This window comes from Bos grunniens, chromosome 17, assembly GCF_055505025.1.
Source record: "Bos grunniens cultivar Pamir isolate PY7600 chromosome 17, Bosgru_T2T1.0, whole genome shotgun sequence".
In the NCBI taxonomy this organism is placed as follows: Eukaryota; Metazoa; Chordata; class Mammalia; order Artiodactyla; family Bovidae; genus Bos; species Bos grunniens.
The window spans coordinates 61108827-61133609 of NC_141181.1; the positions used below are offsets into that span (position 1 = coordinate 61108827).

At 55.1% G+C, this 24783-nt stretch overlaps 1 protein-coding gene and 1 long non-coding RNA gene across 5 annotated transcripts in view; one reads left to right on the forward strand and one right to left on the reverse strand.

The window, feature by feature from the left end:
- RBM19 (RNA binding motif protein 19) overlaps window positions 1–24783 on the forward strand; it is a 120832-nt gene that overhangs the window by 75003 nt on the left and 21046 nt on the right. For all 4 annotated transcript variants that reach the window (XM_086345989.1, XM_086345991.1, XM_086345988.1 and 1 more), the window contains one exon: window positions 10372–10477. In XM_086345989.1, the coding sequence (XP_086202115.1) occupies window positions 10372–10477 (106 nt within the window). The remainder of the gene's footprint in view (window positions 1–10371; window positions 10478–24783) is intronic.
- LOC147355528 (uncharacterized) lies at window positions 12941–15400 on the reverse strand. The gene is made up of 2 exons (XR_015144008.1): window positions 15273–15400; window positions 12941–13069 (listed from the first exon to the last, which is right to left on the reverse strand). It is a non-coding gene; the product is annotated as an uncharacterized LOC147355528 (long non-coding RNA).

Sequence of the window (24783 nt, forward strand, 5' to 3'; positions counted from 1 at the left end):
GTTCTGAGCGTTAAGATGGATCCAAAAGAAATGACGTTGAAGGGGGGCCCTTCTGTGTGTGTATGGATGTGGCAGAGGAGGGGGCGGGCACTGAGTGGAAGTGCCAGGGGCTGAGAAGTGGAGTGGCCCCCCTTCATTCAGCCTGCTCAGGAGGTCTGGCTGTGACCTGGCAGCGGGCATCATGAGGGCTGTGGGCCAAGGGGCATCTCTCTGCCCAGCACACCATGCCCACCCTGCATAGTGGGTCCACCTGCCTGCCCTGTTTAGCATGGGAACTAACCGTACCCTTTCCTGCCTCATAGAGACCCCAGGAGGGTACAATTCTAATCCAGTATCAGAGGGCTCAGAGTCTGATCGTGAGGGGGGTGCCTGGGAGTGGTCCTTCTCTGAGTGAGTAGCAGCAGTGATGGGCAGAGTCACCAGGTATCAAAAGGCATCAAGTTGTACCCACGTTTAACCCCGACTTCAGACTTCCTGGATTCTCTCATCCTCATTTCCTATTTTCTGCAGTTACTGTGGAAATATCGGGCACCACAGAGACCATTACAGGAAGTCAGATACACAGCAGATTAATTATTTAATCAGATGTAAGCCCACCAGAAAGAGGCTAGGTCTTAGAGAAAGTGTTTTTTTTTCTAATTTTTTTCTTTCCTCCCTCTCGAATATTTTCTGTATTGAGACTAACACCAAAGGGTGTTAAATTGGTTCTGAATGTCCAGCTCTGGCTGCCCACATTCTTGTAACGATTTCATTAGCCTGAATTATCCACTTTATTTTCTTGTAATGGGATTAGCTGTACTTGAGGCAGCGGAAGACCAGAGGGGGAGAAAGGTGGTGGGGAGAGCATCCGCCACGTATTCCATTAGCTCAACCCGGCAGAGGCGTGGAACCCACCAGAGTGCACGCCCCCGGCCAGCGGACGTGTCTAGGAGCTCTCCTTCCAAGAGGAAGAGGGGACACGCTCTGCCCCAGTGGGCTTGCTCGGCCCGAGGAAGATGGAGGAGCCTGGGTCTGGCTGAAGGATGCCTCCTTGAGGACAGTGCTTCTGATTATCTTGTAACAGCGGTAGGACATGTGGAGAAGATGGAGCACCGCTGCTTTCTTCAGGGCTCCAAGAATCACAGTCACACCTGGCCCTCTTAACCTCTTCTCCTTGCAGGAAACGCCTGGGTTCCCTGACCAGCCCCGCCTGCTCCTTCTCAGCTTTGACCTGGCACATCATAAGAGCTTGGGAAGGGTCACTCTTTTGGCCCCAGTACAGATCTGTATGGAAGACAGGGGTGTTACTGATAAGACAGCTTCCCTTTCTTCCTTACGTGTGGGAACCATGGCATCAGCAGCCCCTGTATGGCGGCCTAGTTATTCCCATTTTACAGATAAGGAAACCAAGCCTCAGAAAGCTGACATCAGGTGCAGGGCTGAAATCTGAAGCCACGTCTGACTCCAGACTTAGATTCTTTCAGCGATGCTGTGACTTGGCCCCTCGTGGTCAAAACTAGACTCACTCTGAGCATTCCCCCACTTTGCACAGTCCTGGGTGAATTTGAGGTTTCACCCAAGTGTTCAAGACAAAGGCCTTTCACCTGGGGGTGTATGACTCTCTTACTTCTCTTTCTCTTCCAAATTGGACTTCCCAGCTGTGTTCAGTGGAATACCAGTGTCTTGGGAGATGCTCGGGAGGAGAGATTCAATGGCTGGATGAGCTTGAGAAACGCTGTTTTCTTTCTCGCACTTGCAGATAAATCCTCCCTGCTTGAGATGTCTTAAAGGCACTGACAAGGTCTGCAGCCAAGAAGCTTGCTGAGTTCTGTTTAGCCAGATCTCTCCTACATGTATTTAATTTCAGAAGTCTTCTTACACAAAATACCTATAAACATCTTTCAGGACAAATTTGGAACATGTTTTTTTTAAAAGTTACCTGTTATTTCAAAAATCTTGTTTTAATGGCATTTTCTGCCTGAAGCCTACACTTGGATCTAACAGACAATGTTCAGTCTGGGGCTACGTCCTGGAGAATGGTGAGGGGCAGTTGATTGGCTGCATGTGTAGCCACCCACGAAGATGTCCATGCCTGGTTAGGTGCTGCGTGGCAAATGCAATGGGAAAACCCTCTCTGTCCTCAGGGAGCCCAAGGGGCCAGGAAGGGAAGGGCAGGGGCCCAATCTGGGGTAATAAAGAGCGGAGGACAGTCAATCACTTGGGAAGTAGACCAGCACTTCTGATCACTTAGGATCGAAGCAGAACAGAACCCACATGTGGGGATGCTAAAAACTCAGCACTGAAAATGTTTTGACTTTGTTACCAGTATTTGAAAACTCCATTTCTTCAAAGAGTCTGGACTGCAGACCTCTTTAGAAAAAAGATCTCCCAGCTGGCTGTTTAAGATGGGGCTGAGGGGTCCCTGCCCACTCTGATGGAGCAGTGGTCCTCAACCTGGGCAGGCGCACCCTCACCTGGAGGGCTTGTTACCACTTGGACTGCCAGATCTCCCCCAGAGATTCCGATTTCAGAAAGAGAGGAGTGGGCTGAGACTTTCTGACAAGCCTCACAGATGACACTGATGCTACTGGTCCAAGAATTGCCCAGAGTTGGGACTTGGCCAGTTTGCCCCAGCTCTTGGCCCCCTCCTGTCATCTGTCTGGCCCCAGAAATTTTTGACTCGAGGGCCAGCGTTCTGTCCCTTACATTGTCCTGGGCCTGGCACATCTCAAGATGTTCTTATACACCTTCCTCCCTTTCTCTCTGTCTCTCCCCTGATTATCAGTCCAGCCTGGAAACGACTCAGCCAGGGTCACACAGGCGGTGAGGGCAGAGCTGGGCCAGAGCCCCTCCACCAGAACCTCTGGGGAGAATCTGGGCTCTGCCTGGAACGCAGGCCCTGAATCTGATTCAGAGATGCCATTTAACTGCTCATCCCCGAGAGGGTCACGCCTGCCTGCAGAGGACCCTGTGAAAGGCTATTGAGAAAAGCTAAGCGCTATCCTCCATACCTCCTTTCTCACTTTCTTGGAAACCAGGCCATTCTCAGCCTCCAAGAGGCAAGAATGAAAGGCCTAGTGCGCCGATGGTGATAAGGTAACCTTTCTGCATCCAGCTCTCACCTCAACGAGCGGTGCGTAATTGGAGAAGTTCACTCTAAAAGGCACTCTTTAAACAGCGAGCAAGAACAAAAGAAGGAGGAACAGCTCTGAGCTTAAATATGCCTCCATGAACCCGCCCCCTCCCCACCACCACGCCCCCACAACAGAGTAGAGGCCTGACTGGGGGTCAGCGCACACCTTTATAACCTTCTGGGGGAGCAGTCACTGCAGGTGGAGCCTCACACCGAGACCCCCAGCACCTGGCTGCAGCTTGGCCAGGGTTGTCTGGAGGGAATGATGTCGTTGCTCTCCAACCTAGCAGGGCAGAATTCTGAACCCCGTTGTCTGGGCTCTGGTCCCTTGGTGAGTAATCCTGTCCCCCCACCCCCACCCCCGTTTTGCTGCTGTTACTCACTCCTGCAGTTGAAGGAATCCCTGTGGCTACTTTGGAAGGAGCGTGGACCTCCAGAGGCCAAACACTCCCTGTGATACCGTGTGGTTGTGCAACATGAGAGAGCGTCCTGAGGACAGAAGGACTGCGTGTCCTGGCCTGGCCCCAGACATGCCGGTGTCTGTTGCAATAGCTTATGCCTTGTGTGAGATGATCAGAGAGAAGGAGGGGGACCTGGTGCTCACCAAGGACTCGGTCAATGTCAAGTGCGTGTTTTTGTGAATGTTTACAGGGCGTTTTCTGTGGGCTAGGCGCAGGCCAAGGTTCCGCAGACGCAACAGAGACTCGACCCTGCTGTCTTAGAGTGTTCTTTCTGTCTCTTGTGGGTCTTTGTGAACAGCAAGGGAAAGACAGATAAACAAGCCATTCCAGACAGTGTTCAGAGGCAACAGAGAGTGGCTGGTGCAGCAGAGGAACAGCGTTAGAGTCTGGGTTCTGCCTGGAGCACAGAAGGCCTCATTGAGAAGGTGGCATTCAAGCTGAGACTGGATGATAAGAGGGTCGATCATGGGAACAGCTCAGCACTGAGAGTTGTGGGTTATGGGAAGAGCAGGGTCATAGGTTCTGAGGCTAGGCCAAGCTTGGTGGCTTCTGGAGCAGGAGGAAAGCCAGAGTGGTCAGATTAGTCTCCGTTTCCCAGTTTATGAGGCTGGAGGATTGGACGAGGAAGCCTCGGCTAAAGGCTTTGCTCTGTGCACATTCCAGAAGCCGGAGGTTTGGGTGATGGGTCGTGTTGCCTGGCTTCCCTCGGTTGCAGAAACCCATGTGTCCTAGATGGAGGGATGGATTTGTCCTCAGGTGTCCATTCAGCCCGTCTGTCCCTCCATTGTGCTTCCGCTGGGGCCCTTAGCATCATGGCGACTCAGTAAGGAGAGGAGCCTTGAGACGGGATGCCGGGCGAAGCAGCTGCTGACCTGCCACATTCATTTACCTGGTGGGAACTACTCTGTGGGTCCGTGAATTCACAGATGGACTCTTCATCAGCATGCGGGAAGAGAGGGAGAGCAGTGAGCAGAGATCAGAAGCCCCCAGCTGTGGACACTAAGCAGTTGAGATGGGGAGGGGATTGATCCCAGAGTCCTTGGGCAGTGGTGGGGGAGCTCACCACCTGCCTGTAGCTCTTCCCTGCCAGCCCAGAATCCCTAAGAACAAAGTTGATGTCTGGCCCACCCTCACCTCTCACCTGGCACCTTGCACAAAGAGCCCTTTGGCCAATTATTGATAGACAGACCACGCAAATGTCCAGTGAGCAGAGGCTCAGGAGCAGACTGCCCACTTGGAGTTCAGCCTGGCTCATGACCACCTGTGGGACCTTGAACAGGTCACTTCACCCCCTGTTGTAGGTAATGACTCAGGGGCTGACCTTGGAGAAATCACATAATTTGAGCCTCAGTTTTTTCCATCTATAAAGTGGGCACAGCAGTACACAGATCATGAGGCTGTTGTGAGATCATGTGCAGCCCGTGTTTAACACGCCGTAGGGCATGTGGCCCTAAGAAAGACCGTAGGGATGGATGGATACGTCATGTGTGTTAGAACATTGCTGGTGCCAGTGGTATACTGGAAAGGCTTCTAATGCCAAGAGCTTTAGCCCTTTTTTCTTGGCTCTAGAAGAAACAGAAAGAAGCCTGCAGTTTATTCTTATCACAAAACCAGCCCTTCATCTCATTCTTGTTCAGACCACAGTGTTGTTCCAATTCTGGATCCCTTGGGTGGCAGCTGATTTCCCTGCGCCCACCACCCCCTCCCCCACCTCAGTAATGCCTTGAGCACCGGTGGAGAGATGTCAGACTTCCCCCACGTGACTCAGCACTTCTACTGAGACCCTGGTTCCTCCAGTGGATCCAAATAGGAGAGCAATAAGGACTTGTGTCCTGGGAGCAGAAGGGCCGAGGCTCCCTAGGGTGTGCCTGACCTCCACTTGGTGTCAGCGTGCAGGCTGGAAGGTTGGCCTGTGCATGAAGCCTCCAAACCCAGGCATCAGAGTAGCTACAGAATCATCAGGGTCGGCATCTCTGGAGGGCTCTCTCTCTCTCTGTCTCCCCGTCACTTCCTTCCCCTCCCCAACCTATCCCATCACTTCAGTGGAGGAGAGAGAGGCTGCTTCATCCTTTTCAGTAGCAGAGCTAAAAATACCCCCCCACCCCACCCCCCGAGCAAAGTTGCCATCCAGGACTGCAGCAGGTCTGGTCACAGAGTCTCAAGGGAGGGGATCCCTACACACACGCACACGCGTGCACATGCACACGTTGTGTCTACATTCAGACCTTGTGTGCAAACAAATTTGCATGCCTGGACTTGTTTATGAGGCCCAGGCATAATTGGCTTGCCTCGCTCTACACCTCAGCGTCCCCTCCCCACTCCCCTACCCCCTACCCCCATCCCTACCCCCACCGCACCTCGAAAGAGATGAGAAACATGACAACAAACTCGTTGTCGAAAGCCCACGAATCCCCTACCAGTCACGCGCTCCCTGGCGTGGCGGAGATGGGGGTGGGGCTGCGGCGTGGGGGAGTGATGGGTGAACCCGAGGTGAATGAAATAATTGGAAAAGTGAGGTGTGAGTTTGTTACTGAAGTGTGAGCGTGGTGGGGGAGGGAAGGCGGGCCATGTTTAAAAGCCCGGTATGTCCTCTTTATTCACAGCTTCTGATACAGTAATTGCTATTTTGTGGTTTCTATTATCTACACAGTGGGGAGCATCCGTGTCTCCTTCCCAAGCGGTAGAGTCTGGGCTTGGGTAGGAGCGGGTGGGAGGGTGGGGTTCCTGGGTGCCCTGTCATCTTCTCCCTCTCTGGTTCCCTGGTGGCCCTGCCCAGCCTCACCCAAGCCTCTGCTCCCAGGAGACACACACAACTTCCTGCAAAAGCCGCTCTTAAACATGGCTCCATGGGCTTTGCTGCCAGATAAGAACCTTAATAATGTTTGGTATTTATATATCGCTTATCTCCAAGGAGCTAAAGGTACTTCATTGATTTTCTCCACTGCCCCCACCCCCCCCACCCCGGCCCACCACACCAACCTTTTTTCTTTTTCTATTTTAATTCTCTTTCAATATCTCTCTGAGATCATTAGTGTCAGCTTTATTTTCTCCCACACAGTAGTTTCAACCAAAGCCATCCACGTCCCCAGCATCCTTTCTCCACCAGGAGCAAAAGCTGGCTTGGGTTTCACGTCCCGGACCGTGGGGCTTAGGGGGGCCACTTGGCCTCTTTGGCGCTTTAAGTTTTCTCATCTGTAAAAACAGGAGGCAGCGACTCTTAACCCACAGTTGTTGTACCTAGAAACGGTATGTTTAAAAGCCCTAGCACGTCACAGGCACGACGACTCTGTCGTCGATCGCTGGGGTGACAGCCACAATGACAGTGTCTTGACGCTACAGCCGTTCATTCTGGGGCTTCACAGGTAGCGGTTCTAAGATCTAACCCTAATCTTTCAGCCGTTTCAGAAGCCTGCCCTCTCTCTCATCACATTCTCAGAAGGAAGGAACAGGCGGGCCCACCATCACCCCTTCCCAGTCCCCCAAAGGGTGCTGTTGTTCAGTCTCTCAGTCAGGTCTGAGTCTTTTACGACCCCATAGACTGTAGACCACCAGGCTCCTCTGTCCATGGGATTCTCCGGGCAAGAGTACTAGAGTGGAGGGCCATTTCCTCCTCCTCCAGGGGATCTTGATGGCCCAGGGATCAAACCCATGTCTCCCGAATTGCAGGCACATTCTTTACCATCTGAACCACCTTGGAAGCCCCCAGCCCCCAAAGAATAGTTTTGGTTTTGTTTTTTAAGCTCCTCGGGTCCTGGGACACAGCATTTCCTTGGCCTTGCAGATGTCTGTCTGGACATCTGCACAGCCCAGATGGGCTGTGACCTCCCCCTTGGCCCACCGTCTCCCTGGGACAGGACCCTAGCTCCCTGGTCCCTGCCCTCATCCCTTATGGACTGAGGCTGCCCTTCCATCCAGGCTTTCCCCGCCGAGCTCTCATATCCCACTTCTCCAGGCCACGTGAGCATGGCTCCTTCAGCTTCTCCCCATCAGCTTTATTCTCCACCTTTTAATTATTTTCCTCGCCTTTCTCCGGACCCTCAGCTGCTTACCATGCATAGGGCGTCCACAGCTTGCAATGCTCTGCGGAGAGGGAGGAATTAACCTCACCAGTCTCTCCCTCTGTCTGTCTCACGCGCGCGTGCGCACACACACACACACACACACACACACACACACACGTGCGCGCGCGTGAGCTCCCCTGAAAGGAGCCAGGCTCAGGAGGTTGGAGCCCCTGCGGGCAGAGGCAGGGGGTTTGCACTTAGTATGGAGGTGGAAGGAACTGGAACTCAGTCAGCCGTCCTTACTGCCATCTCAGGCAGGTCACTTGGACCCCTCAGAGCCTACACGGGGCAATCCTTGCTGCCCCCTACACTCGGCCTTCCTGCTTCACGCCAGATGGGGCCATGCCCCAGGGACAGAAAGAAAGTCCCCGCTCCTGAAAGTGGTCCCCTCCAGATAACTGAAGGGGGTGAAACACTGGGCAGTGGAGAGAGCTCCGGGTTCACGTCAGACACTCTCTGGCTCTCTCTCCAGCCCTGCTGCCTACTTGCAAGAAGCACTTGCCTCCCTGAACCTCAGTTTCCTCATCTGTAAAATGGGCATGGTGAGACCAATGATAATGAATGTTTGTGCTGTTGGTGTGTGTACCCAGTGGCCTGGTTCCTCCACCCTCCAAGTGTGGCTGTGATGTCCCAGTGGTCGTGTCCCCCTTCCACTAGGGGTACTGTTTCTTCATTCCAAAACTACCTTCACACATCCACTCTGAGCCAGGCCCGGGGCGCCTTGCCACAGATCCAGTGGTGAGCAAGATAGATGTGGTTTCCACTCTCGCAGAGCTGGGTTCCAGCCCCAGGGGGAGGCAGAGACTTACTTGGGTGTCCGTATGGCAGCACCCTGAAGCGCAGTGGGCCCTTGAACCCCAAGCAGATCAGCCAAGGCTGCTGCCTTAAGTCAAAGCCTAAAAGAGCCTGGAAGCTGAGGCAGGAGTGGAGGGCGAGTGGAGAGACCAACACACCCATAGGTTGTGTCTGTCCAGTGCCCAGCATGGCCTGGACACGTACAGGTGCTTGCCAAGGCCCCCTGTGCCTGAGAGCCTTCTCAGACCAGGTTTGGATCCATCCGATGCTCCTGCCCCTGCAGCCCCAGTGGCTTTCTGAAGAACTTGGGGCCAAAGGGCCGCTTACATCTACCCGAAGGGGTCTACCAGGAAGTGTGTGTATCCCCTGCCTTCCGTGTCCAAGGCCAGCCCTGGAGGAGGCGCTGGGGCTTCGCTGGAGAAAGAGGCGGTGTATCTGTCGTGGGGCGTGTCGGCCTTTAGGTGGCAGAGTAAAGCAGGGTTTGTGGACTGGGCTCCACTGGGCGCTCTTCCACCTCACCTTCCTGCTCATCCCCCCCTGCCCAGCCTCCAGGCCCTTCCAAGTCGGCCATGAGCCCCAGCTGGGGGGGGTGGTGCTGGGAAGACTGACAAGGTGCCCCCCAGCCCCTCCCCTCCCTGGCAGGCCGGCCTCCTCACCAGCAGCAACCCCCCACCCCCTGCTCAGAGCGAGGCCAGGAGGGGGAGCGAAGCGGCCGGGTGCGCGCCAGGGAGACGTGCAGATTCATTTTGAGGCCTCATAATGCCGCATTTACACACCATCCTGCCTCCAGAAATTGGGCCGGCCGATGCCTGGTCATGCTGGCAGGGCCGCGGGTTAACTCCTTGGATTTAGCTTAGATCATTTCACAAGAGCTTACGGCCTTTACTGTGTTTTTTTCGCCCAATCGGTCTCTGGCCCTGAGGCATCCTAGACCGTCGTAGGTAGGCGCGTATGCCCCCGCACCCGCAAGTGTGTGTAGATTTTCAAATAAAATAATACCTCTCTTCAGATGCCACACACATTAAATATTTATTGGCAGCAATCGCGTGTATACATTTGATAAATGGATCTGAGGATGGGGTGGGGGTGGGGGCGGGGGCAGTGGGATGGGGTAAAAGCAAGGGAGGCCCCATCCTTTTGTCCCGGAATTTCTCAAAGGCTTATCCTTGAGGGGCAGGGGGTAGAAAGGAGGGGAGGGGCTGGGGGGATGGCCAGGGACCATGTTTACCTGTCTGATCCCTGTTGGGAGGGGGTGGGGGGAGGGTGAGCCATTTTCTCCCCCAGAGCTTGGCCTGACTTCACTTAGCACATATCAAAACCCAGAGGCCGGTGGGAGAAGTGGAGTTCAGAGGGCGTGGCTGTGCGTCATTCAAGCGCCAAGCACTGAAGAAGCACTTCAGGTCCCATGTCTGGGATCAGGGACTCATCCTGCTTACACAGTGCAGCCGTGGGGCCGATTTCAGGTCAAGAGACCGTGCTGACCCCAAGTCCGGGGGCCCCTGGCGCGCACACATGAGCAGGCCCTGGCCCTGGCCAGTCAGGTGTGCAGGAGTCTGGATCCCCGCCCCCCACTCGCTGAATATTTACCCCTGCCCTCCAACTCCCCAGGAGCAAAGGGAGGATGAGTGTGTCCACCCATTAGAAAGGAAGGGAAAAGTCTCCATCAGCGGGGTTGTCCCCTTGCTGCCCGGCGTGATGACCAAGGCCTGAAGGGAGGAGGCCACCCACGCACCCCCACTAGGGCACATGCTGGCCAGTGGGGAGCCGGCACTGACACGAGTGTGTGCACACCTGTCTGTGCACACGTGTGCAATCTGTAAGCACCCCAGTCTTCTGACTGGCAAGGATCAGCAAGTGGGGATCAGTCCTGGCCCACCCTCATATCTGCCCCCTACCCGGCTCCAGTGCAGGCAGTTCTGAAACTCGCATGTTTTTGTTCCAGCACCTTCGGGGAGCTGAAGACCGTCCGCTTGCCGAAGAAGCTGACCGGGACGGGCACGCACAGAGGCTTCGGCTTTGTCGACTTCCTCACCAAGCAGGATGCAAAGGTGAGACCAGGGTTCCTCCCACCCAGCCTCTCCTTTCTGGGCCATTTTGCCAAAGAAGCAACAAGGCACCTTAACAGATGTGGGTGCCCCTACCCGCCCCCCGCTGATGTGGGTTTCCTCTTCTCTCCCTGCAACCCTGCTAATTTGTATGATGTCCTTGGAAGAGAAGACCCTGGGTTTTGTGTTGGAGGAAGGGGCAGTTCAGGGTGCCGGCTACTGCAGGTCAGACAGCAAGCGTGGGAGACAGTGTGGAGAGTGTGGAGGGGAGCCGGTGGGTGGTGCTCAGTGAGGAGGCCACCAGACAGCCCAGTGGGAACCCCTGGGGTCACCTCTATCCCTACTTCTTCCCACTGGTGCCGGGGGCTTCTGTTTTGTGCTCGCTTCAGGTCAGGCCAGGCAGGTGCTGCTGTGTATAAGCACGGGTGCAGAGCTACTTGGAGAGAGCTTTTCTTTTCGAAGCAAGGCGGCCTCTCTGGGTTTGGGGCTTGGCGCACGGGGGTCCTGAGTCCTCATGCTCTCTCCCCAACAGCAGAGAGGGGCAGAGGCTATGTGACCCAGGGTTCATTCAGCTGTGTCTGTGGTCGCTGGGCTGTGGCGCCGTCTCCGTGGGCTCCTTCTGTGAGCCCGTGCCACAGCCCACCCGCCCCCACCCTGGCCTGTCATCCCTTGAGGGCTCAGTGCAGCGGGGGAGCAGCTCACACTGAGGGCTGGCACGCGCCCTGCCTGTGACGAGGTGTCTTCGGAGAAGCAGGGTGTTGGTTGGGAGCACACCCATTGGCCTGCTGCAGGGGTGGGTGGGGCTGGAGGTGGCAGCTCAGGGACACAGCTGCGGCCTTTGTGGGCCCTGGGAAACACGCACAGGCAGAGAGGGCACCCTGGGACCCCGGCAAGCCTGCCAGCCAGCCACCTTTGTCTCTCAGCGTCTTGAACTCAAGTGCCTGCTTTGTTGACACGTGGCCATGTTTGTCCAGACATCTGCTCCTCTTTCTTCTTGCCTGGCAGCCCTTCCCTTGCCTCTCATCCTCGTGGCAAGAGAGACCGCACCCCCTGCTTGCAGCCAGCCCATGCATGGCCTTGACACTCACCAGTAAGGGGTGCACCTGTCGGGGTCCCCACGCTGGCTGGCCGGGAAGCCGGGAACAGCATGTCTAGAGCACGGCTTCTAACGGCTGGCCGCTCTGCTTTCCCAGCTCTGCCCTGTTCCTCAGTCTTCTTGTCTGTAAAAAACGGGGCAGTGACAGGTCCCACGGTCACGGAGTGAAGGCAGATGGTGACACGGGTCCTGGCACACGGTGCTCATTCACGCCAGCCCAGGTCCCTTCGGGGCCACCAGCCCTCCATCCGCAGACAGGAGAGGAGAGGCCTGCAAAGTAGTGCTTTCTGTACTGCATCCGTTGAGCCCTCAGCTTCCGTGTTTGTATAGAACCACCGTCATCTGCTCTATGTCAGGGAGACTGTGACCAGAGGAAAAATGAAGGGGCTTTGCTCCTGCTCCCTAAATCACATCTTTTATTCAGATACAGTTGGGTTTCCCAGGTTGCTCAGTGGTAAAGAATCTACTTGCCAATGTAGGAGATGTAAGAGATACAGGTTCAATTCTTGGATCAGGAAGATGCCCTGGAGGAGGGCATGGTAACCCACTCCAGTATCCTTGCCTGGAGAATTCCATAGACAGAGGATCCGGTGAGCTACAGTCCATGCGGTCGCAAAGAGTCGGACACAGCTAAAGCTACTTAGCATGACACAGCACAGCCAGGGCTGGCTGTCAGGGCACAGACTCTACAGCCGGGATCCTAGCACTTAGCTGCGGTGTGACCTTGAGGGGGGTCCTACATGCCTCAGTTACCCCCCATATAAAACAAGAACGGGATTTTCCTCATCCTGTTATCATGAGGTTTGGATGAAGTGATAGTCTCAGAGTGGGATCTGGCCTCTGTGAGCTCTGCATGTTAGCTGCAATGAGCAGGAGTATGGTGAGGGTGGTGGTGGTGATTGGAGAGGAAGGCACAGAAGGAGCAAAGAGAAGAGTTGTCAGCGCTCCTCCAGCTGGGAGCCGAGGCCTCTCCCCAGAGCCTGACAGCAGAATTAACGTGGCTCTCAGGACCCAAAGGGTGGGACCAGACGTGAGCTCCCAGCCTTGAAATTCCACGTGTCCCCGTCCCCAGGACACAGTCAGTATCTCTTTGTTCCCTGGGATCATTAGAATGGGGCAGGAGGGCAAGGGTCCACAGGTGGGCAGGGCAGTGCCAGCTCCCCGTACCGGAGGCCAGGCTGCAAATGTTCTCTGCCAAGCCCAGCACAGCCCTCTGCCGATTCTTGGAGATGGCTCCTCCTCCCCCACCCACCCCCGCCCCCGCCCCTTCTCTCCCTTCCATCCTGGGCTCCAGGAGGAGAAAGGGCAGCTGAGGACAGCAAGGACGCAACCCCACACCCCTCCGGGACTGGCTCTCATTGCCCCTCACCTCACACAGGCGGCAGCCGGGCTCCTGAGCTGTCCTGGCCCCGATGTCCCCGTCTCTCTCCGGCCCTTTGTGCTGCCGAGGAGTGAGCTGGTCTCCCGTAAAGTCTGAACCCGCCAGGAGCGCGCCTCTCCTGCAAAGATCCCTTTGCTCTTTTTGCTTCCCGGAGAAGCCGCCGTGCCTTCTCCCTCTCCTTCTCCCCGTCTGCCTGAAGAACTTTATTGTCTCCCGAGTGGAACATTTAGCGCTCTCCACTGACCCATAGCGCCATGCGTGCTGCATGTTGGTGAATAGGATTCTGAATATTGTAAATACCTGGTTAGCTCAAGGGTGGGCGTGAGTTTGAAGAGGGAAAGCAATGCTGGAAGGAGACACTGAGTTAGAAAACCCCAGAGATCCTTTTTTTCCCTTCTCCAAAGATAGCACTCATGGGAATCCCAGGGCTGGCAGAGGGGCCTCCAGGACCTCTCCCCATCCCCCATTTCTCAGGGCAAGCACCCTCCTGACCCCCAGAGGTTCTCCCTTTGAAGATCTGCTTTAGAAACCCTTTCCAGGTCTTTACTGAACCCTGACCACTCGGCTCCCTCACCAAGGGCTTCATTTCATCCCCGTTTTTTTCCCCCACGTGAAGATGAGTGGTCAGGCACTGTCTTGGAGTCAGCAGTGACTGAACCTGGAGATGTAAGCCTCCCACGGGGACCCCAAGAAGTCCTCAGACAGGAGAAAAGGCAAAGAGGAGGAAAAAAAGGGAAGGGGGACTCCTACGACGGGCGGAGGCAGGGAGGAAATAAAGGCCGATTGCAGCACCTTGGGTCTGGAGAACAGTGAGGAGATGAGGTCTGTGAACCCAAGTGTGTGACTCCGGGCACAGGGCTCCTCCCTGGCACCAGCTGGTCCATTTCACCAGCTGGCAGAGGAGAGAGTTAGGCTCCCGGTCAGTCCCCGGAGGTATCCCCACAGCACCCAGGTCTTTCTTTGGGCCCTGAGCACCGGCCATCTGCGTCATCCCCACACCCAGGGATTCTCAGTCTTCTGACCTTGCTCCATGACCCCGTGTTCCAACCCAGCATATCCTGGGGAACTCCATCATCTGTCTGCCCCCCACTCCCAGGGTCAAGCACAGACCCCCAAACAGGAAAGAGAATGCTAGCACAAGGCTCCACGGAGAGCTCAGGGTAACCAGGCAACTGAGGACAATAGTCAGAGGCTCCAGCGACGGCCGGGCAGGCTTTGTGTGTAACACGTACTCGGCACACGCATTGTCTCCTCCCAACCTGCGGCAACCCCGGAATGCAAGAGAGATTTGCATTAACTCGTTCCCTGGTTTCTCCGAGCACTGGCTAACCTTTGTGCGTACAGGACCGTGGGAAGCTGGGACCTGGCTCTTGCTGACATGCTAAACTGGGGGTGGGACCTGGCCTGGCCGTCAGCCCCTATCACAGGCTCCCGGAACTGGCAGGTTCTCCTAAACCTAGGGCGTTTTACCAGCCCCTGATACCCCAGGCATAAATGTCAGTCCCTTTGAAAGGGCTGCTTATTATCTGAGCCTCCAGGTGCAATGAGCCTGCCTGTCTCAAAGAACCTTCCCGCACGTGCTAGAAAGAAGCAGGGATAAAGGTTGGTGAGAGCAGACGGGAAGTCCCAAATTCAGTGGTCTTCTCCCATGGCCTGGGTCTGCCCTTACGTGTAGGGGTGTTTGTCGTGTCTCGGGCTCACACAGTTCTCTGGGCCCTGATGATGTTTCTGGAAGGGGAGCCCCTTGGCACCAATTTAAAAAGCACATCCACTTCTAAAAGCCCATCTGGGCGTTCGCATGCATAGGCTTAAGGAAGCCATTTGACAGATGGAAAAACTAAGGTTCAAAGGGATGGGGCCACTTGGCCAGAGCTGAGAAACCCCACATGTCCATCTGATTCCAAAACCCATGTGTTAGCACTTCCTTCCTTCATTCACATATTCACTTAAAGCGAGTGTTGGCTGCAACCAGACGGTGTGCCCAGCCCCTCTGCCCCACACCCCCAGCCAGCCCCAACCCCTCCCCAAAGAAAAGGACTCACCAATTAGACATTTTGGAGGAAGGCCAAAAGGCTGGGCCTTAAAATGTCTCTTGGGAACAGGCCCAGGATGGAATCAACTCCTCCAGGGGCCCCAGAGAAGTAGCAGGCATCCCTTTAGCAGCCTCCACAGCCCCAGTCTCCATCCAGCCCTCCCAAGCAGCTTTCTACCTGCACGGGTGACCTGGGATTCCAGACCAGCTGTGTCCCCGCCCATTGGCCAAGAGGCCACCGATAGCCATTGGGATTCCATGTAGAAGCCGCCACCTTCTCCGTCTTTACCTGGACTGCCGGTCGGTCACTGAGGAAGAAGAGCAGACTTGAGGTTCAGCAACCAGAACATTGTTTTTTTTTCTTTTTCTTTTCCTCCCCATGCATGCGCCTTTAATTTCTCCCTTCTCCGAGCCCACCGAGCCTTTGTACTTTTGCAGTTGCAGCTGTTTTTATTTGCCGCTGCTGCTGTTGTTTTAAAAGGTCTATTTTCACATGGAATGTTATCCAATTAGCAGAGCAATGTGTTGGCTTAAATAAACACTTGGGGGGAGCCGGCAGTAGGGAGATGGGATGGCGGGCGGGTTGGCAGGCAGCGTTCTTCTCACTGGTAAACAGCCGCAGCTTTAATTGGGGGGTCGCGCCAGTTGACGTCTCCTTTCCCACTTCTCACTTTTTGCTCGCTGCCTGCGGAGGTGGTGGGGGGGCAGGGAGGGGTGATGTGGGCACACGGCCTCAGGCCCACCGCAGTTGGGGTGATACTGAGCATCTCGTAGTGGGAGTCCCACCGGGCCTCTCCGCACCTATGGACTTCGCCTTGCAAATTCCACCAAAACGAGACTGGTGGTGGGAAGAGGTGATGGTGAGCGAACCAGACAGAGCTTCTCAAGGCGGAGACAGCCGCCTCCGTGCTGGGTGCCTGGCCATGGTGCAGGCGCCATCAACAGCTATCGCCATCAGGCTAGTGATGGTATGCGGTCTGCACACATTTGCTTATCCAAGTGCAAGGACAGCAGAGAGTACAGCCTGCTCCATGGCCCCGAAGGAGTGCAGCCAGGGACTGAAGGGGACATGGCCCCATGGGAATGAGAAATCCAGGCTGTGTGCTCCCCCGGGCAGCCCATGTTCTAGAAAGGCAGGGCGGCACAGTGGTTAGCAGCGTGGCCGTGAAATCAGAGCTGCCTCCTCCATCTGTGTGAATGTGCACAAGGGGTTTTACCTCCCCGCACCCCAGGTTACTCGTCCCCACAACCAGGAATAGTAGTACTACCGCCAGGCAGCTGTGAAGGTTAAGTGGAAGGATGCGTGCCAAGCGATTGCCATAGGCTTTGGCAGAGGGCAGCAGAGAAGGAGAGGCAGTGGTGTGCTCTGGGCCCCTGGGAGGTGGTTTCGCTGCACTTTGGAGACTGGGGTCAGTTGTCTCTGTTGCCTTAACTGGATGCAAATCCGGGAATTAGGGTGCTGTCCCCACTGGTCCACTGAAGCGTGTGTGTTAAGTGTGTGCATTCATGCTCGTGGGGTTCTTATTTATTTATTTTCAGTGTTGATTGCACGGAGTCTTCACCGCTGTGTGGGCTTTTCTCTAGTTGTGTCGAATAGGGGCTTCTCTCCAGTTGTGGTTCGAGAGCTTCTCATAGCTGTGGCTTCTCGCGTCTCGTTGTGGAGCATGGGCTCTAGACGCGTGGGCTTCAGTAGTCATGGCATTCAGGCTTGATTGCCCCACAGCATCTGGGATCTTCCTGGACCAGGAATCGAACCCGTGTCTCCTGCATTGGCAGGTGGACTCTTAACCTCTGGACCAACAGGGAAGTCCTCATGTTTGTACTTTAATTGCGAGTTTTGCCTAGTTCCTATCATCGGGGCCCGGGGCTAAAAGAAAGCACCTTTGAATCCTGAGCCTTGCATTTGAGAGCAAGGATTTGGACTCAGCCAGCGCATTTATGGGCTGAGAACCCGGGATCAGGACAAGCCACCCTCCTGCAACGAGCAGATGTTCATCCATCACCACCGGGCATGAGTGGCCCAAAGCGTGCCCGTGTCCTTCTGTCCCTCTGTATGTCCTGCAGCTGCCCCACCCCCGTGGGGTCAGAGTGGAGGCCATGGGGCTCCACCGCTCTGAGAAGGGCCTGGGTTCAGATGTCCTTGTCTCAGATTTACTCAGCGGTCTAGACCAGTTCCCAAGGAAAGGTAACCAGCCCAGCTGAGCTGACCGGCCTTTCTCCCTCCCAGTGGCACAAAGTTATCATCATCTTAAAATCAGATTACCAGGAATTCCCTAGCAATTCTGTGCTTAGGACTTTAGGCTTTTGCTGCCGAGGGCCCAGGGTTCAGTCCCTGGTCGGGGAACTAAGGTCCTACAAGCCGTTGTGGTATGGCCCAAAAAAGTAACGATAAAACTACACCACCAAGGGCAGAATCACCGGTCCCAGCAAGCACAGGCCCTGAGTGTGTGCTGGGCACTGGATTAAATGCCTAGTCATGTATTCTCAGCCTCAGGAAGCCTGAAACTCCACCACTTTGTAATCGAGAAAGTGAACACCGAGAAGTTTCTCGTCAGATCAAAGGCAAGAAAGCACCAGGACCAAGCTTTCCGTGCTGCTGTGAAGCCCAAGGCCATCGCCAGACCCCACCGCCCCACTGCCTGGTCACTCTGGGCCCTCGGCTCCCTGGGGGGGCCTCTTTCTCTAGTGGCTCTTTTCTCCGTCTCTGAGGTCAGAGGTCATGTGTCACCTTCCTGTTCCCTGGTTCTGTCCCTTCATTTGGGCTCTTAGTAGGTCCTCCAGTGATGTTGAGTAGAGTTGAGCTGTGTGGATGGATGGATACAAGGTAGAGACATCTAGTCATCTGAAAGATTTGGACACAACAGCCTAGAAAATGGGTCCCTGAGCGTTCCTTAGAAAACTGCCCTCAGCTCCACGATATCAGACCTCAGAATGGCCCTAGGTGCTAAGTGGGGGGCCCCCAGTTGGAGTCACCAGTGTTGTGCAAAGAACCCCACTTATTCAGGGGGGTAGCTCCTCCCCCGTGGAGGCCAGAAGCAGCTGGAAGATTTGCCAAGAGCACGCGTACAGGAGTCCGGGAGTGTTGGGCCAGGGACAGAAGTGATGTGTCCCTCAGGCGCACGGTCCAAAAGACAATACCAAACGTCCCAGGGTGGTGGCCCCCCCTCTCTGGAGCCGCCAGCCCCTGGTGTCCGACGCCCTCGGCCGAGAAGGAGCCGAGCTCCCAGCAGGGCCAGCACTCCGAGCTCACGTGGTCGTTCTTGGCTGGCACAGGCCATGATTCCTCCAGGCAGCGGGGACACAGATGGTTTGGGACAGGTTGGCGGCATCCGTGTTCAGGTGGATCTGGCATGTGCTGAGAGATGCTGCCCTCCCTCTCGGCAGGAGACAGCAGAGGGCCGAGAGATGCCCTGTCTTCTCAGGACAGGAGGCCTGGCCTGGGTCCCTGAGACGGGAGTCCTGCCAAGGGCATCGAATGGGCTGTCGCCAGGAGGCAGAGGCCTGTCTCCAGGGAAAGCCAAAGAAAGACCTTCCAGCCGGCGCTGGAGGCCAGGGCTCTCAGGGCCTGCAGTTGGTGGCTTAGGTCAGAGGAGGTGAGAGAGGCGTGCTTCTGGGATGGCCGGGGCAGAGAGCCGGGTGATGGGGACAGCTCCGGACCCAGGCCTGAGACCTGCTGTCTGAAGCGGGCCGTCCATCTGCCCGGGTCAAGGCAGAGGGGACTTCAGGCGGCCATCTGCATCAGCAAACAGAACCCAGCCCCAGATGGTTCAAGGGAAGAGAGATTCATGGAAGGGTAAGAAGGGCTCAGGGGCTCACCAGGGACCATGCAATCCACCCCCTCCCAGGGCCAGTGACAGTGGGAGCTGCTGCCACCTCAGGCTAAGGGACCTTGAAGGGACAGGTGAGGGCTTGAGCTGTCAAGGGGGAGCCACCAGCAGGAGCTGTCGTCCTCGGCAGAGGGAGCAAGGGAGAAAGTCCCCCAACCTCTCTGATCCCTCCCTCCAGCCTCCCATATGCTTGTCCTAAATTGAACCCAGGGCCCATGAGCCCTGGTTATTCCCTACAGGAGAGTCACCCCGGAGAAGGGGTTGCAGAGGAAGAGCAGAAATAACCAGCACGGGCACATGGGATCGTGGCAGGAATGGCCCCGAAGTGGCCCAATTAGGGGGGTGTCTTGTCATCCGTTGCCGCCTCCTCTTTGCCAAACCACTGCATCCTTAGAGTTCTGTTCTGCATCTTCAGGCTTCAGCATTTACCCTGCCGGGGGACCGATCAGGTGTTCAGCCAAGTCCTAGTGGCCCAGGGGACTTCCCATCCCGAGGTCCCGAAGTCACGCATGTTGGGAGCGGGGTCTTTTGTCCATCTCGGTGCCACACCCAGAAGTGTGTGTGTGTGTGTGTGTGTGTGTGAGGTCTTGGCCTAACCAAAGGCGGGGTCTTCTGTCCATCTCGGTGCCACACCCAGGAGTGTGTGTGTGTGTGTGTGTGTGTGTGAGGTCTTGGCCTAACCAAAGGCGGAACCTCGGGCTTGATGGGCCAGAGGTACTCATTTTCCTGCCACCTGCACGGACTGAATCCAGGGGCTGGGGGAGCCAGGGCAGGACCCCTAAGTCCCAGGCAGCCCTCCGTCTCCAGCCAGGACCAATCTCAGCGTCCCTCCCGGTCTGGAGATGTTTTCAAGACCCTCGGTGGAGAAGACTCCAAGGCTGTATCCACTGATCATGTGTTGCCCCGAGCAGTGTGCTGCGGATAGCAAGGATAGAGACCTCCCTTGGAGGTCCAGGTCAAGCTGGGGAGCCTGGCACACAAGCAGATGCTGGAAGACAGCTGGGGGCGCAGGGCACAGCATGGGGGGTGCTGGAGTCTGTAGGAGGGGAGCAGGGGGCCACCAGCAAGTCGGCTCTGACAAGGGGAGCCCTCCAAGGCTGAGGAGAATGTTGTGAAGGCTCAGAGATGGAACCCATAGAGGCGGAAAGGATAAGTAAGAAGGACCTTGTGCTGTGCTGTGCTTAGTCGCTCAGTCGTATTCGACTCTGCAGTCCCATGGACTGTAGCCCACCAGGATCCTCTGTCCATGGGGAATCTCCAGGCAAGAATACTGGAGTGGGTTGCTGTGCCCTCCTTCGGGGGATCTTCCTGACCCAGGGATCATACCCAGGTCTCCCTTTATAGTCTGAGCCACCAGGGAAGCCTAGGAATACTGGAGTGGGTAGCCTATTCCTTCTCCAAGGGAATTTCCCGACCCAGGATTCAAACCAGGGTCTCCTGCATTGCAGGCAGATTCTTTACCAGCTGAGCTACCAGGGAAGCCCAAGAAGGACCTTGACGTGCCTACAAACTTTGGCCTCAGTTTTCCTCTCCTTGAAATGGGAGCATGACCTGTCTCCTCATGAGTAGGCTGAGGTCATGTGCTTAGAGTTCTCTAGAGCCCAGGAGATCTATAATCCTGGGTTTGCAGCCCCTTGGATGGCAGGGGAGGAACACAGGCACCAGAAGCAGGATTTGGCGAGAAGCAGGGAGCTGGGAACAGCTAACTTGCCACTTCCTCCTCCGTTGGCACACCCAGCCCTGCACAGAGCTCTGGACAGCCTGCCATGACTGAGGCCCCATGGGCACACCGTGCCTGGAGCTGAGGTCTGGGAGGCTTTTCTCTGGGGAGAAGGTGGCTTGGATTGGGAGGAAGCTGCTATCAGACAGCAGTCCAGAGGGTCTGGGGCTGGGTCTCCCCTTCACCATTCCCCTGTCTCAAATATATAACAGGCTCCTCTGGGCTCTTTTTTTTTTTTAAGCAGATCATTCTTTTAAAATTCATTAATTATTCCTGGCTGCACTGGGTCTTCCTGCTGTGTGCAGGCTTTCTCTAGTTGTGGCAAGTGGGGGCTACTCTTCGTCATGCATGAGTTTCTCATTGCAGCGGCTTTTCTGTGGAACATGGGCTCTAAGCTCGCGGGCTCAGGAGTTTCGGCTCCCAGCTCTAGAGCACAGGCTCAGCAGTTGTGGTGCATGGGCTTAGTTGCTCTGCGGCGTGGGATGTCCCGGGGCCAGGGATCGAACCCATGTGCCTTGAATTAGCAGGCAGATTCTTAACCAGTGGACCACCAGGGAAGTCTTAACCATTTCTTTTTTTAAGTCCTTACTGAATTTGTTAACAATATTGTTTCTGTTTTATGTTTGTTTGGGGTTTTTTTGGCCCCAAGGCATGTGGGATCTTAGCCCCCTGACCAGGGATCGAACCTGCACCCCCTACAGTGGAAGGTGGAATCTTAACCACTGGACCACCAGGGAAGTCCCCGGGCTCTTTTAAGGAAGCCCAGATTACTCGGGATTATACAAGGCCAGTTTTAGCCAGGAATCACTGTCCTTCCTGCCCGGGACAGTTTGAGGCCACCACATTCCAACCAGCAAGGCAATGGGGCTGGAAACACAACCTGATTTCCTACTCACCTGAGGGGATTAGAACCAGGAAGGGTAGTTCTGCTATTTTTAGAGATTCACATATTGTGCTCTAACCTCAAATACAAAAGAGCTTTTGTAGCCTACTTACTATTGTTCCTGCTCTTCAGTGTGGCAATGGGAAGTCAGGGGCACACGTCATAATAATATCAACAGCCAGCCTTTAGTGAGAATTACCGTGTGCCGGGCAATGTGGTGTTAGACTTAATAGTTCATTGAATCTGCGCAACCATTCTTCTTTGCTACCTCTAGATTTACACATGGGGAATCTGAAGTGCAGAGAGGTTAAGCAGCTTGCCCAAGATCACACAACTTACAAGCGATGAAGCACGGATTTGAACCATAAGTAGGCTTAGACTGTAAAGAATCTGCCTGCAGTGCAGTAGACTCGTGTTCGATCCCTGATCCAGGAAGATCCACTGGAGAAGGGAATGGCTACCCACTCCAGTAGTCTTGCCTGGAGAATCCCATGGACAGAGGAGCCTGGGGGGCTACAGTTCATGTGGTCACCGGAGTCAGACACGACTGAGCAACTAACACACAGACACAGCCCAGATCCAAGCCCCCAACCTTAACTGCCATGCACCCTCATGTCTTAGAGTGAAAAGCCCTTCCAGAGAGAAGGGGATGAAAATTTGAAAGGGGTGACAGGAGGCTGGGAGACAGAATTTTTAGTAATTCCCACAATGAACAGGGCTTCCCTGGTGGCTCAGCCGTAAAGAATCTGCCTGTAATGCAGGAGACACAGGTTCAATCCCTGGGTTGGGAAGATCCCCTGGAGGAGAAAATGGGAACCCACTCCAATATTCTTGTCTGGGGAATCCCATGGACAGAGGAGCCTGGTGGGCTACTGGGGTGAGCCTGGTGGTCGGTCCATGGGGTCGCAAAGAGTCAGACACAACTTAATGACTTTATCACCGCCACAGTGAACAGAGACTGCTCCAGGCTTTGTGTGGCACTGGAATGGAGAGCGGGTAAGAAAGAAACACAGATGCGACGACTGGAGCTAGAGAGAGGCTGGGGTAGGAGCATCACGCCTGGACCCTCCTTCCAGGCTCCATTATCACTTCTTCGGACCCTGACTTAACCCCTCCCAGAGGCCGCCGTTCGGCCACCCCCACCCAACCGTGTCCCCGGGACCACCGGTCCTCAGGGACCCTGGCACCAGAAGTACCCACCATGCCAGACTTGCAACCAATTTCTCTCCCCCCTCTTAAAACCCCAACTCCCCCAGTCAGGCTGTTTCTCTGCCTTGCCAGCTGAGAACGCGTGTGTTTTAAAGCTCTGAATGGGCCATTTCGGCTCGGAGTCCAGATGCATTTTTATATCTGTGTGGGAAAAAAATGCAGAGGCTCGGCTGGCAGTCAGAAAGAGTTTTTAAATTAACGTTTTAAAAAAAAGAGAGAAAGTTTCCCGCACCTGGCCCCGCTCAGAAAAGCACAGAGAAGAACAAAGACATTTCTTTAATTTGGCCCCACCCACATTTAATTTTTAAGAGATAACGTGTCCCGCCCAAGTACTTTTCAGATGCAGCTGTCTATCAAATACCTACCCTGTGCCAGCCTCGGGGCTCATACTGTGTAAGTCACACACGTAACCCCATTTTACAGGTAAGGTAACTGAGGCTCATAGTGGGGCAGTTGGCTTACCCAGGGTCACACTTGTCTTCCTAGGCTGCCATGGCTTAAAAGAGCAGTGTTGTCTTCTCTTGGTGGGTGCTTGCTAAGTCGCTTCAGTCATGTCCGAGTCTTTGCAACCCCATGGACTGTATAGCCCGCCAGGCTTCTTTCTCCATGGGATTCCCCAGGCAAAAATGCTGGAGTGGATTGCCATGCCCTCTTCCAGGGATTTTCCCGACTCAAAGATCGAACCCGCATCTTTTATGTCTCCTACATTGGCAGGAGGGTTCTTGATCACCAGCGCCACCTGGGAAGCCCTTAGTGTCGAGGCCAGAAATCCAAGATCAGGGTGCGGAAGTGTTGGTTTCTTCTCAGGAAATCTCTGTTCCACGGCCTCTCCTAGCTTCTGGTGTCAGCCAGCATTCCTTGGCTTGTGGACATCACTCCAACCTCGGTCCTCACGGGCATTTACCCTGTCCGTGTCTTCTCATGGCCATCTCTTGTAAGAATGCCAGTCACCCTGGATCAGGGGCCCGCCCTGCTCCACCAGGTCCTTGTCTTAATTTAACTGCAGCTGCAAAGACCCTCTGCGAATTAAGTCACAACCTGATGGGGCGTGGAGAGGGTTAGGATTTCCATGTATCTTCTTTGCGACAGGGACCCAATCCAACCCGTAACCATCACAGTACAGATGAGGTTAGAAAGGGCTTGGTTCCGGTCCAGACCACTGCTGGGTACGCACTGCCTCCTCGCAGCATCAGAGAAGCCAGAGGGACATGCCCCCACAGCGTCTCTTCTCGTAGCAGATGGCGCTGACTGCTACCCAGAAGCAAAAAGCAAGACATTGCTGCCAGCTGCTGCTGCTCCCCGGTGCTCACAGTGCCCAGGGACCTGCCGTCTTCAAACTCAGTGCTAACCCAAGGCCCCTCTACCGAGAGAAAAAAAGAAAAATCAGAGCTATCTGTGGCAGCAACACCACCTCCAAGAGAACTAGTATCTATTGAGCGCTTGCTGTGTGCCCCCAGGCTGTTCTGAGCACTTTGAGTGTTAACACTACTCTAGAACCCTAGAGGAGGGTGCTGTTAAAACACCTATTTTATAGATGAGGAAACTGAGGCCGGGGAGGTTTCTTTAACTAGCCCAAGACCCTGAGGCTAGGAAGTACAGGACCCGCCCTGCCCAGGCAGAGTGGCCTCAGAGCCCAAGCTCCTGGCCACCAAGCACCACCAGCTCTGTGTACGTCAGGGATATTTTGGGAAGGGCCCCAGCACAGAGCCGTTTAGCTCTAGACCCGGTGATACTGAAGACAGAACCTGCTGGTGCCGTACAGTTCCATTTATATGAAGAACAAGCAAATCTGCAGACCTGGAAAGTGGACTAGTGTTTGCTGGGGCTCCTGGGGGGTGGGGAGTGGCTACCGGTGGGTCCACAGTTCCTCTTGGGGTGATGATGTTCAACGAGCTCTAAATGTCCTTGTCCATCACTGTTCTGAAACAGGTGTGGGGACGGTCACATGACTGTGAATAGCCTAAAAGCCGTTGCATTGTAGATGGGTGATGAGTTATATCTCAGTAAAGCTGTTACAAAACAAAAATCAAAAAGAGCAAAGTAGGCAGCGTGCAGGGGAGGGTCAGGAAGGGTGGAAAGCAGGAGGCGGGAAGAGCCGGGTGGATGCTGGCAGCCCTGAGCGTGGTTCTGCAGAGGGCAGCAGAGAGCCGGGGGACGGAAC